This window comes from Helicoverpa armigera, chromosome 15 (genome assembly GCF_030705265.1).
Source record: "Helicoverpa armigera isolate CAAS_96S chromosome 15, ASM3070526v1, whole genome shotgun sequence".
NCBI classification, from domain to species: Eukaryota; Metazoa; Arthropoda; class Insecta; order Lepidoptera; family Noctuidae; genus Helicoverpa; species Helicoverpa armigera.
In genome coordinates this window covers 9,117,552-9,130,710 of record NC_087134.1, presented here as the reverse complement: position 1 = coordinate 9,130,710, position 13,159 = coordinate 9,117,552, and the positions used below count along the sequence as shown (strand labels likewise).

At 34.6% G+C, this 13,159-nt stretch overlaps 1 protein-coding gene across 3 annotated transcripts in view; it reads right to left on the bottom strand.

Moving 5' to 3' along the window:
- Positions 1 to 2,126: 2,126 nt before the first annotated feature.
- LOC135117883 (phospholipid phosphatase 2-like) overlaps positions 2,127 to 13,159 on the bottom strand; it is a 35,902-nt gene continuing 24,869 nt past the window's right edge. For 2 of the 3 annotated variants that reach the window (XM_064038291.1, XM_064038292.1), the window contains exons 3-7: positions 6,834 to 6,988; positions 6,261 to 6,472; positions 5,370 to 5,496; positions 4,756 to 4,938; positions 2,127 to 4,296 (exon numbers count right to left, since the gene is read on the bottom strand). In XM_064038291.1, coding sequence (XP_063894361.1) covers positions 4,174 to 4,296; positions 4,756 to 4,938; positions 5,370 to 5,496; positions 6,261 to 6,472; positions 6,834 to 6,988 — 800 coding nt within the window. In that variant the 3' untranslated portion in view covers positions 2,127 to 4,173. The remainder of the gene's footprint in view (positions 4,297 to 4,755; positions 4,939 to 5,369; positions 5,497 to 6,260; positions 6,473 to 6,833; positions 6,989 to 13,159) is intronic. The other variant, XM_064038290.1, reaches the window with a different exon arrangement.

The following is a 13,159-nucleotide window of genomic DNA, read 5'->3' as shown; positions in this document are numbered from 1 at the left end:
TTAACTTTCAGCAACGTCGTATGAAGGGACCAGTGGGAGTTAGTAGGGTAAGAGTTTTTGGTCCTAATTTTTAGAGTAATTTTATTTTAATAAAAAAAATACAAAAGCTTGTGTTGTTTGTTTTAGGTGAATAAAAATTTGTTTATTTATTCATTGCTTGCTAGTTTCCCGCGGTTTCACCCAAGTTCTTTCTTTGGAATATAATAATGGGTAGAATATCGCTTGTTTCCCAGTGAAAGTGTAGCTTTTTAAGAGTACTTAAAAGAGTTGTAAAAAATCGATTTTTTCCGGAGGTTTCCTCTTAATAATATCAGAGTAGGAGACTAGGAAGTAGTAGTAACCAGAGATAGGGAGCAAAACGAAGTACTTAGGTATGTACCTACCTATTAAAGAGCTCCTCTAATTATTGCCTCAATTATCACCTAAGAACCACTAACCTGAATCATGCTTTCAACGAAAACTAAATCTATCAATCACTACCTATCATAGTCCAAGAGTCGACAGCCTAAACGACACATCTACTTGACAACTAATTATGAACTCCTGGTCTATATTCGAGAAACAGATAAAAGTGACAGACGGATCAAAAGTTGCCTTTGCAAGTGAACTTATGAACTAAAGACCAATTTCTTGATAGCTTTAAGTATAAGGTTATTGTTGAAATATTTTGGGAATATAGAAATAGCTCTTTGTTTGGCTGGTTTTAATTCCGAGAAATTGTGTAGTGACGTAAATTGATATACTTAATTGATTTGTTGATGTCGTGTTTGAAGTTTCTAAAATTAAATTAGGTACTAGTATAAAAGATAAATTCATACTAATGTTGTTATAAGTTAACTTTAGTTACGAAATAATTTAAAAAATCTGGGCCATTTTCTTTGACCCAGCGGTCAAATGTACGGCTCGGTAACATAGTGCTTCTTTCTACACATTCCAAATACATCTTTATAAAAGCCTAACCAACCTTAGTAGAGGTAAGTTATTTTTATTTTATGGAATTACTTTCATGGTAGAATTATTTCTGACGAAACACCAGGTAAAACATATTTTTTACATGCCCAAATGCCCACCAAAAATACACAGTTAAGCAAACCTCTATACTTATTTATAATACAAGGACCATAAAACATCTTACACTATAATTTTCCACATAATGTCTCACACGGGATCGAACCCATGATAGGCAGCATCCTTATTTCGGTAATAACACATAATGGTACTGAGCTTATGCAATGCTATCATTATGACCCCTTTGTGGTCCTATGCCCTCGGGTCCTTGGGTACGAAGGGACTGGAGTGTTCCATTGCGCCTATTACCTACATAATACATTGTTCAAGGTAAAATGGTTTGAAGAATATTTATTTATGCTTTTGTAATATTGATGTTTTTTTTGTGTATGAGATTTTCGATTAAGTTTACGTAGGTAGCTACTTCTACTTCCCATCAGGCATTTAGTATACTTATAACTTTTCCTATAACCAGCCGCGAGTGCAGCGTGAGGGAGTGTCAAACTCTTAGTGACTTAAGCCCACCATCATGTTCTTTCTTGAGCTTTTTGTGTACCTATCAGTAACTCTTTATGCCTGAAAAGTTTTTGAATGAAAACCTTTTCTAATAATTTATATTTCTTAGTTACATGTTTTAATTGACCGAATCTCAGAAGTCCAGGCTAAAAGTATGCCAAAGAAGCATGGAGCGTAGCCTGCTCAGCATACAGCTTAGCGACCGGATACGCAACACCATTATCCGGTCCAAGACGGGCATACTCGATGTGGGCAATAAGTATGCAAAGTTGAAGTGGGATTGGGCACCCGGACAAGTGGGCCAATATTACCACAAAGTGGATCCCGGAGGATGGAGCGACCGAGAGGGAGACCAAGGAAACGCTGGAGGGAAGACTTGGACAGCTTCCTCTCGGACTGGCCTCAAGCAGCGATGGATAGAGAAAAGTGGAAGGCTTTGGGGGAGGCCTTTGTCCAGCAGTGGGACAGCATAGGCTAATAAAAAAAATAAAAAAAATATGTTTTAATTCATAATAGGTCTGGGGTCAAATCTCCCTTCTATTCTCTCTTTGGGACTAAAATAATACAGTAGGTATATTTCTTATTCATTTTATTCAACAAAAACGTAACAGTTCTCAGTTATTATTTAGAAATACTTACACAGTATTATTCGTTTTATAACGAAAGTTATTTTTCTACTAAACACAAATTCATCGCATTCGCTGTCTTTTAATTTTCTACTAATACTGATATATCTAACTATTTCCAAAATATAATAAATAGTACCAAGGTACAGCTACTTAATACTACAAAGGTATACTTAATCATATAATGCATTGTCATTTTATTGTCACTAAAAACACTATTTATTTTAACTTGGAGATTGGAGAAAAGTAAGTTTTATGTTTTTCAAAGTAAAAGCATACCGATCCTATTGGTAGGAAAAAGATAACCCTTCTTAGTTGTCGGGCAAAAAAAGGAGTATTTTTACCCATACTATCGAGTATGGGTAAAAAATACTAAAAAAAAAATATTGCTGGTATAAAAATATTGCTTGAACACATCGGTGTTCAAGCAATATTTTTATCTTTAGGGGGAAAAACTCTACTATTTACACAAGAAAATACAACTATCAATACTACATAAATAACTTCTCCAAACCAAAATGGCAATCTGAAAGTTATGTCATAGATTCTATATTTTGCTAGAAACTAGACAGCAAATTTCTGTATAGGTAAGGTAATTTATATTTCTTGCATTGCATACAAAATGCATTCTGACACAAAATTGTATACCTGTCACATGGTGCTTAATAAATAACTTATTTCCACAATAATAGTATTTACATGATAGTTGTGGGTTTGACATAAAATGCTTTAACGTAACATAAACTTAACTTTAAGTTCGCGTGACTGAACTCATGTCTAAACTATAATATGGCGGGTAATAAGTTGCATTTTGTTAACATTTTTGCTATTTTTTTTCGACCATAATATTTAAGTCATTTTTTGCAATAAAATCAAGAATAACGATATTTTACTTAACACGCAAAATTACGATATTCATGACTTTATAAGAAATCGCTCCAGAGACAGAAAAACAATGACGACATTATTTTCTATAAATAATTCGAGTCCCAGAAAAAAACTTGGTCCCGTTACTTGCAAACTCTTTGCAAATCTTTGTCAAAACCAAATAATGACATATTTAAGGGATTGTTCACACCAAACGTATTGTCCGCCGCTGACTGTGAGTATACTCACTGTCTGCCCCAGTGTGAACGTCGACTCAATCTGCAGAACGCGTACTCACCAAGCCGACAATAGGCTATAGCGTACGATCCGCTACATGTGTGAACAAAAGAATAGGCTCTTGTAGGTTCACACTATATGCGTACGCTGAGCGGCTGACTATTCTACACATAAAAGGGCTCAGTATTTGAAGTTGCTCGTAGTATTTTATAAACGATAAAACTAGCTTAATTAATTTTTTTCAAATCAGACGTTTTACTGATATTTCAATTAAATGATGCGCATTCAGATAGTTGCCATTTGCGAAGCTCTAGAGGAAGACGACAATAATAAAAAGAAGAGATTGTGGGTACATCCCTTCAATTTGAAGAGATGTTTTCTTGGTCAATTTCATACTTTATATTTATTTCGAATATAGACTTTATCCAAATAAGTTAAGAAATATTTTCGTATGACAGTAAAACATTCGATGAGTTACTATCTTTAATACGTTTAAGTTTATATCAAAGGGACACTAATTATCGACGTGCTGTACCGAGGCGCGGCGGTGCGTACGCGGCGGAGCGGCGCTATTCGGCAACTGCGTCCGCGTAGTCAATCCGCGTCCGCCGTGCATAGTCGCGTAGTAAAATAATCGGCCACTGAGAGTCAGCTACAACAGACGACGTAACAGCGTATAGTCGGTTCGGTGTGAACGACAATTTCAATGTATATGGAAAAGCAATAAACTGCGTAACGCGCGCTCACAGTCAGCGGCCGACAATACGTTTGGTCTGAACGATGCCTAAAGAGTTACATGGCTAAAACCTATTATTTCTGGTCTAATAGACCTACCATTCCTTCCACATTTTTAAGTACTATTTTCCTATTTTTTTTCTTCTACAATTTGTTATCGAGTCCTAAGGTAATATTCACAACACTACGGCACTGTCACCGGTCGTTGCTCGTCGTATATCAAAGTCCTCATGGTCCTTCTGCTTTCTTCTGACTTCGCATCGCTAGCTCTTGAGTGGTAGTAAGTGAAATTTGAGCTGATTATGACCTGTGAAGGAAAAGAAGATAATTAAATAAATGTAATAGGTAAATATAAAAAATGCGGAAAAGTGGCTATCACATTTGAAGTAGGTTTTTGTTTCTTTATCTATTAGTAATAATTTTTATGAATTAGCAGCACGTGAGTTTCTTTCGTATCTTTAGAAATAATAGAATTGATTATCAATATTTTTACTACAATCATCATTATTATCAGATTATAAGTTTGCGATTTTTAAACACGCTTACAATACCTGATCTTGCCGCCTAACCAATTGTAAAATTTTTTTTTCATAATCTTTCTCATCATCATGAAAACTCTATCCCAGAAAAATCCTCAAAGCTTGAAAAAAAAACCGTAAAAATAGTTTTATTTAAATGTCTAATATTCGTGTCTAATATCTGATACTACCAATTTACAGTTCAACAATTCTTGAAATAAAATACATTTAATTAAAAAAATACTTACAGCATAATAAACACTAGCAACACCGATAATGGCGCCGACCAACACATCCCACCAGTGATGTCTGTGATCTGTGATTCTGGTGAGCGAGCAGACAGCCGCATAGGTGAGGCAGAGGAGTTGCAGCACAGGAACCAGGAAGATGGTGCGGTGACGCCAGTTGAAGGCGCGGCGTTGGAGGTACCACTGTAAAGAGGTTTGTTGTTAGAAAATCGTGACAACTATGAATATGAAATAACAAGGGACTGAACAGAAATTGATTGTAAAGTGAACTTCTTCTTGCTTTTACTGTAACTAGGAATAATCTGTTTAATTCAATTGGTTTTAAGTAAGTTGTATTGAGGTACTTCGTTGAACCAGAGTGAAAAGTTTGCTTATCTGATTATACCAAGATGCATTATGCATTGTATGAAGTTAACAGTTTATACCTATGTATATATTGTGGCCTTTGTACACTTATTATTCCTATATTTTAGGAATTGAGTGTACTGTACTCAATCGAGTACAGTGACTTCTAATGGGTGGTATAAAATGCGAGCGTATGGCAAAAAAAATGATATTCCCTTTCAGACGTTAACATTAGATGCCCTACTTATTTTAATGGCTTTAAAACTTACCGCGATAAAGAGTCCACAGTAGACAGACATGGAGGTGTGTCCTGAAGGGAAGCTGCGGTACGAATCCATCTGGTACCAGCTCGAGAAACGCTGGGACGTGCACTTGAATTCAGCCACGAACTCAGATCTGCAACAATAAAATTTTTTATTTAGTAAATAAGTCATAAAAATTGTTCAAAGGGTACTTTTTTAGGTCACATTATTTTTCCCACAACCAGCTTTAACAAAACTAAACTAAAATAACCAAAACAGGTGGATCACTGTGTCCAAATAAGTCTTATTTTTGAAGACCATTTGAAGGCACAATTACTTTTGAATTGTCAACAAATGGTCAATCAAATGACAAAGCAACAGTACTTTAGTATATAACATGATTGTCACCCAACATTTTATCATCAACAGTTAAGCCTATAACTGTCTCATTTCCTTCAATTTAGGAACAATCCGATGGGACTTTACGACCAACAGTGTCAATACTCTCATGAATTTCCATCTTGATTGACAATTTGATGGGTCCACGCTAATCCTATGATTAGATAAGTAGTCCGAGACTTGGTTCAAGATCACTCAATGTCAAATGTATCACTCCTACGAGTTGTTTGTATGTATGTATATTTATTGCTGTTTAAATGCGGATGTCGTAAAATGGACAGTCAGTGACCGGACCCTGGGGACCTGTCATCTTTTTGTTACGTCAATAAAGAGATAAAAACCTGACGTAAAGTGGAAATTATTTTCTTACAGCTGTTTTGTTTCCCGTGTCGCATTTGCGGTCGTTCTGAGGGAACCAAGTAGGTACTTGAAGCACGACGATAAAAGCTTACATGTAGGTACTTAGTTACATTTATTGCCATACGTCAGCTTTTTAAAATGGAGAAAAAAAAATCTCACCCTTTGCAAGTCTTGGCAGCATCAGGCTCGCATAGGTCGAAGAAGGTGGGTCTCGGATTGCCAACGAGACCCTTCATGACCTCAACAACACACAAGTTGATGAGAAGACCGTAGACATAAGTTCTGTATAGATAGAACGTATTCTTGCAGGTCTGAAGAATTCTTGACTGAGAGAAATCTGCTGCTAAGAATATGTACTCCGTTATAGCAACCTGTAATGAAAAGAATGGTTTTTTAACTTATTAATGTGTCACGGCAAAAACCGTAAGCTACCTACGTCAACTTCTGTGACAAACCAGGTGACTTAATTTATTTGGTCACGACCACATCAATGAGCAAATGGGGGAATTTCGTAAAGGCAATGTGTAAATAGCTTCATGATTAGGAATTTAAAAAAACTGGGGCAATTTAGATGCATGAACAAGCCGACTCCAACATATTGTTTGGGAAAAGGCTAGGCTAAAAGATTTCGTAAAAAAATTGCAGTTTTAGTTAAAATTCAATAGCGTTTTACTTATTCTAATTTAACCAAGAAATCCTAACTAACACAAAGTCAACAAATTCTATACTTACAATTACAATAGGCATTATCAGCAACGTAGAAACCAGGACTTGCGAGGTGACAGTGTCTCCATTGAAGGGGAAGCTCAAAGCTGGGTCGTTGCAGTAGAAGCCAGCCTTATGGTTCGGAATCACCCCCATCTCGAATAGTCCAATCAGAGCTAGCACTGCAGAAGAAGAAATAACATAATTAGTAGATGTAAAAGTAGCCTATAACCTTCTTCAATGAATGGATATCTAGCACTGTTTTTTGTTAATTCGGAAACAAACAAGCTCTTCAGCTTTATAATATTACTAAAAAGAAAGTACACCGTTACATCCAAACAATAACTACGACAGACCAGTCACAGTCTAATTAATTTAATTAATTGTAGGTAAATAATAATTATACCTATTAAAACTGCAACCTTATATGCATATCAAACCTAAGTTCATTCAGTGTAAGGAAAATTAAAACAAACATGCGTGTGCGCTGGTTATAGATAATTTTTGCTTTACGTCAACAGGCATTGTCATTTAAATCCTAATTAAATTGTCCGCCTAATAAATTGTACTAACTTAATTCATTAAAATTAAATAATTATAATTTCAGGAAGTTTAATATATTAGTTAGATATAATTTTAACAGGAAATAACGATTTGTCTACGTAAATTATTTACCGGTTTAATTTAATTGTTCACCTGAAATCAATCGATTAAATTGAATTTGAAATAATAAGCATTTATAAGTAAGCCAGAGGGTTCACCTGCGTCCCGTAAGAACTAATCTAGGCACTCGGATAAAAAGTAGCCTGCAATCTGCCCCGATATCAAACTGAAGTCGGTTCAATCGTTTCTGAAATTATTTAGTGGGTTCAAGCGAACCAACTCTTCAGCTTTATAATGTCAGTATGGATAAAGTCACTTATAGCTTTACAAATGTTTTAAAACGAGGATGGCTGCTCAAGGTAAGATGAACACCATAACCTCGAGTTTTACATCGAACACGTCACTAAACGTAGTAGGAAAAGGAAAACCATTCATAAAAGAACCCGGAACGAACCTCAAATCTACTCCAGTATTACCTAACAGGCTATTATACAATTTCGCAATCGCAATGGCCGTCGCCCTCCTTCAAACCATATATTAACCAATCCCCAAAATAATGGGTTCAAAGTCAATGTCAGACTACCAGGAATAGACTACTACCAGTATATCCTGACACTTGCGAAGTCGCTACTTCTAACAGCGACTCCCAAAATTGTCACAGTTGAAGTTATTTCCGAATTTCGCCGCGGGTCAAGTTACGCTGGTTGGTGCCGAATAGTGATTCTATTGGTGTAATGATGCAGGATTTCAAGGTGTTTAGATGAGTAGGGTTTGGGAGTTCCTGGATATTATGATGCGGAAGACTTGCAAAGCGGCGAGTCAATGAATTTTTGTAGGACACACGAATGTTTTTTTTTTCAAATTGTATTTTTTTATACCTATTCTTTGATCGATTAAAAATGTTTTTTGTTCCTGATAGCCAGTAATATTACACGAGCTCCAAGTATTACGTAACCCATCTTCAGGTCATGATGCACCTCGTGCAACGCACTCAAGATGCACGGGAGTCGATTACAAGGCGTGACGCAACTGCACTATTAGACCAATTGCAGTGCATCCGACACGTTGGGCCCCACGATGGGACCCACGTTGGGCCCCACGTGGGCCTGCTGCGTGGTCCAGCACGTTCTAGACAGCCATGTGTATTAAAAGGGCGTAATTGGAAAATTGCTAACGTTAGCAATACCTACTGAAAAAGGTTGATTGGAATTTTAATTGGTTAATAGCACTGTGAGTCGTATTGTACATATTTATAGGTATATGTTTTCAAGGGAAATTGTAGCAACGTTAATTTCGTTTTTTTTGTCAGTGATGTAAAAGTTGCCGCTACTCGACAACAGATGGCGTTGTTGACAGAATCACGTCGGGGAGAAAAGTCGCTTAACCGTGAAGAAAATAATGAAGTATGCATAAAATTAATGGATACTAAATGAAAACTCGTTATTAAAGCTTATCTTTAATCAAATTAATTTAAATTATGGTATCGATGCGTGAGATTCACGGCGAGAGCTATAATTATCAGCACGATACCGAATATTACAACAATTAACCGAGAATCGATTACACTCGATAATGACCGTTAAATCGAGCGGCCATAAATAGGTATCGATTAAAATACCACTTGTAAGTCGAGCGAACAGCGGGCGACGCAACGGGGTGTTAACATAAAAGGGTAAAGACGACTTTTAGCTGCTGTAATTAATTATCTCAGCGAAAATAATTGATATAAACTGTGGTAAAGAAAATATTGTAAATATGTGATTTAGTACTAAGCATTATTTATGTAGATTCACGGTGATATAAATATTCAGACGCTATTTTAGGAATAAGACCGATACTTTTAAACTGCATTTTCAAAACACTGCCCAAAACGAACGAAAACAAAAAAAAACATTTTTATTACTGTCAAAAAGGCGGCATGTGTGTTAACATCCAAAAACTTGGTGTTGTTAATCCATAACGGGGTTTGAATCCCGATTGGTTACATTCTGTTATCGCCAACATGTCGTAAAAAGTCGCCAAAATGTTTGCTGCCTTATAAAGATGAAGATGCGCTTATCGATACAATTTTAAAACGTATTGCTTATAACATGATTTTAAATTAGCTGCTTCGTTTTTCAATTAACTTGTATCGCTTATAAACAGTTAGTGATTTTGATACTTTAAGAAAATATTTTATTTTTTTTATAAAGGATAGCAACTGTGCGACTCACCTCATGAAATCACCTAAGGAGTTTTACTTACTTCATTGGACAGATTTATTAAAATAGAAAGTGTAGATACTTACACGTAAATTAATTTTATATAACTTATTACAAAATTTAAGATAATTTCTAATAATATTTACGAAATATTTCTATTCCATATTTAATTTTCCTACTGACTTATTTTTTAATTTTGTTTCTAACACAGTCTGCATTTTTCAATTACATCTCATAAATAACTATTATTGACACAATGTCAAAATGTGACTTGTAGACATTGACATCTTGTAGAAAATAACGTGACGTAAAAGTAATTATATAAGATTAAAATAACAATGTAGCTACGAATAACTAAGCTTCATTATGATGTTAAACTAGAGCAAATAATTACATAATTTTTCAGTTTATTTTTAACACCATGTTCTCGGTGGCCTAATGAGCGATCATTTTATGTCAAAAGGTCGTTGACACCGTTTTTTTTTTCGTATTCATAAACAGTGACTGCGATTGCGTGCATTCTGCCACATGCGGCGAGTGTTGCCAGCTGCAAACTCGTACCTAATTATTATTTATTGAATGTTTTTTTAATTACTTTCTTCATTACCTTCTTGGAAGTACGTATAGTATTGAGATTATTTTAATTCATGTTTTATTTTATTGTATAGGTATGTAACGGAAATCTTTGAGTACCTACGTAGGTAATTCAAGTAATATTATCAGGTATATATTTTTACCCTAAATGACGCATTAAACGCCTCTATATTAACTACTTATGGGAACTCGTTGTTGACGATATGTCATAGGCGCCGTCTATCAAGTACCGTTTTAGTTTACTGCGTATTTGACGTCAATAAATGCGAATCTTTATGAGCGTGTACTTAGTTTTTATTGTTATTCTAAGCACGTGAAGTATTTTGCATGTTAATTATTTGTAAGATGAGCTACAATGACGATAGTAGAGGTGTTCATAAACTATAATCATTTCTTTATGATATACCATCAGGCACTTCTTCTAAGAAAAATTTTTTAGCCTATATATTCCTTACAGTCTTGTGTATTTAAAAAAATACGTAAAACAGAGTCTTCAGTCCAAATATTTCAGAGGCTTCAGTCAAAAACACTTTGAATTAACTTATGTTAATAAGCTCTAAATCGTGCGTGACAACCCTAAGCACACACAGTGGGGTGAACCACGTGTGTTTCATGAAAAAAATATTTTTTACCTTTTTTCCAGATAATTAGTTATTTTTATTATTATTTTCAAAAGTTTGTCATTTATTGGTCACGGGTAACATGTTTTGAAGTTATTTTTATTTTTGTTCACAAAAGTGGATGTTCTTTTTATTTTGTGTTCTGAAGATATTTTATGGACTACTCGGTTTTGTGAGTTGTTAATTAATCATTTGGAGAACACACAAAATGTTCTTGTTTGGAAATACGCTACTGACATTTTATTGTTAATCATCTGCTTAGCATTTTTCCAACTATGTTGGGGTCGGCTTCCAGACTAACTCGATGCAGCAGTATTTTACAAGGAGCGACTGCCTAATATCAATTCATTGTAAGTATACATAATTTGTAGTAGACAAAGTTAGATTAGTGAGTAGCCCTTGTTATAACGGACTTGGTTAAGCAAACGAGTGATGATTTAGTAAAAACATGTTTTTCAGTGCACTGAGACGGCGTATTGACAAATTCATTATCCCTATGACTAAGTTTCATAATAAAACTAGAACAATAAAGTTTCCTTACAGGTGCATAATAACAAACACTGTTGTTTATTTCTCTTAAAAACTACCCCTTTTTTCTAATAGGTATAGGTAATAAAAAATAACGGTTCTCCGTTTTCATTAATTAAGTGCATTTTGTAGTATTTTTTTCTTGACTTATTTAAAACTTTCCATGCAGAATAATTAACCTATTTTTAATTGATTGTTACCTTTACATTTTTTCTTACAGAAGCTTAATATAGCAAAAAACACACAGTTCTTATTAAATAAGGAATATGGAGGAGATATATAAAAGTTTAGGTACAGAAAATGAATGCATATTAAAATAATAATTATTATTACTTCATCCTCCGAGCCTTTTTTCCAATCATGTTGGGGTCGGCTTCCAGTCTAACCGGATTCAGCTGAGTACCAGTGCTTTACAAGAAGCGACTGCCTATCTGACCTCCTCAACCCAGTTACCTGGGCAACCCGATACCCCTTGGTTAGACTGGTGTCAGACTTACTGGCTTCTGACTACCCGTAACGACTGCCAAGGATGTTCAATGACAGCCGGGACCTACAGTTTAACGTGCCATCCGAAACACAGACCCATTATTACTTATAATAAATTTATATTATAAATTTATATTATATAATTTTATAAATAATAATAAATTTTTTAATAATTTATAAATTTATATTATACCCATTATTACTTATAATAAATTAATTTTAAATAATAACTTGTTTACGATGTTGTCCTTAGTATATAAATTAAATATACATAAGTTCCTCTAGTTACCACGTTTATTGAGGTTTTCCTTCAGTTTTCCTGAAGCAATTGTTTAATGACGTTTTTATTAATAATAAAGTCCCTTATTTGTTTTGCAGGTAATTTTATTTTACCATATACAGTCATTTTGATTGGACTAATATAACTTTCCTCTCTATAACTTTAAAATGACCTACCGCATGTTGTACATTTTATTTATATTTTTTCGATCGACAAATTATATTAGCAATACCAGCAACAGTTATAAGATGTTCAGATAAAATAAATTAATAAATTTTAGTAGTTAAATATTATAAGCAAAGCCCTTAAAAAAATATGCATGAACCTAGTTGGATTAATACAAAAAAATAAATAAAATGCACGAGATATTTTTCTTTAATTTTAACTGCACATTCAAAAATGTATTTAATTCTTTAAACCACAAAGTTCAAAATCCAGCATTCACAAATTCCAGTCTCAAAATAAATCAGCCCAATTTATTATTACTGGCAACATTATATCTGTCTTCGTTGCAATGAAACGGCAGCCATTTTTGGTAGTCAACAGATTATGGTCATCAATATTTATTTTACTCGTGTTCCTTAATTATTTTCGTCCGTTATTAGTCCAATATCAATTAATCCAATAATTTATTCGATTTATTTGGGATGCATGGTTATTCAGTCGCTTCCTGCGAATACAGGTTTCTTCAAATAACTTTGATGATCTGAAGTTGGCTATTAATGATTGAGCAACTGTCAAAATGTATGCTCATCTATTAAGTACGGTGGACCGCACATCCGTGGTAACTGTCATGCACCTTAACTCAATAGTAATAAGTACGATTTTCCTATAAAACTGCTACCACTGACCTGAAGTTGACTGTACCTATAAATTTTGTGTGTACTTGACAGCTGTTAATTTTCAAGGTAAATTAGGCTTTATTGCACTGACTGACAGAGCTGTAAACTGCAACAGAAAGCGGCCAAACCGCGTTTTGGTCGTACCTACATTCTCACCATCATGAAGTCACTATGGTAACTAACTTCGGATCGCAAAAGT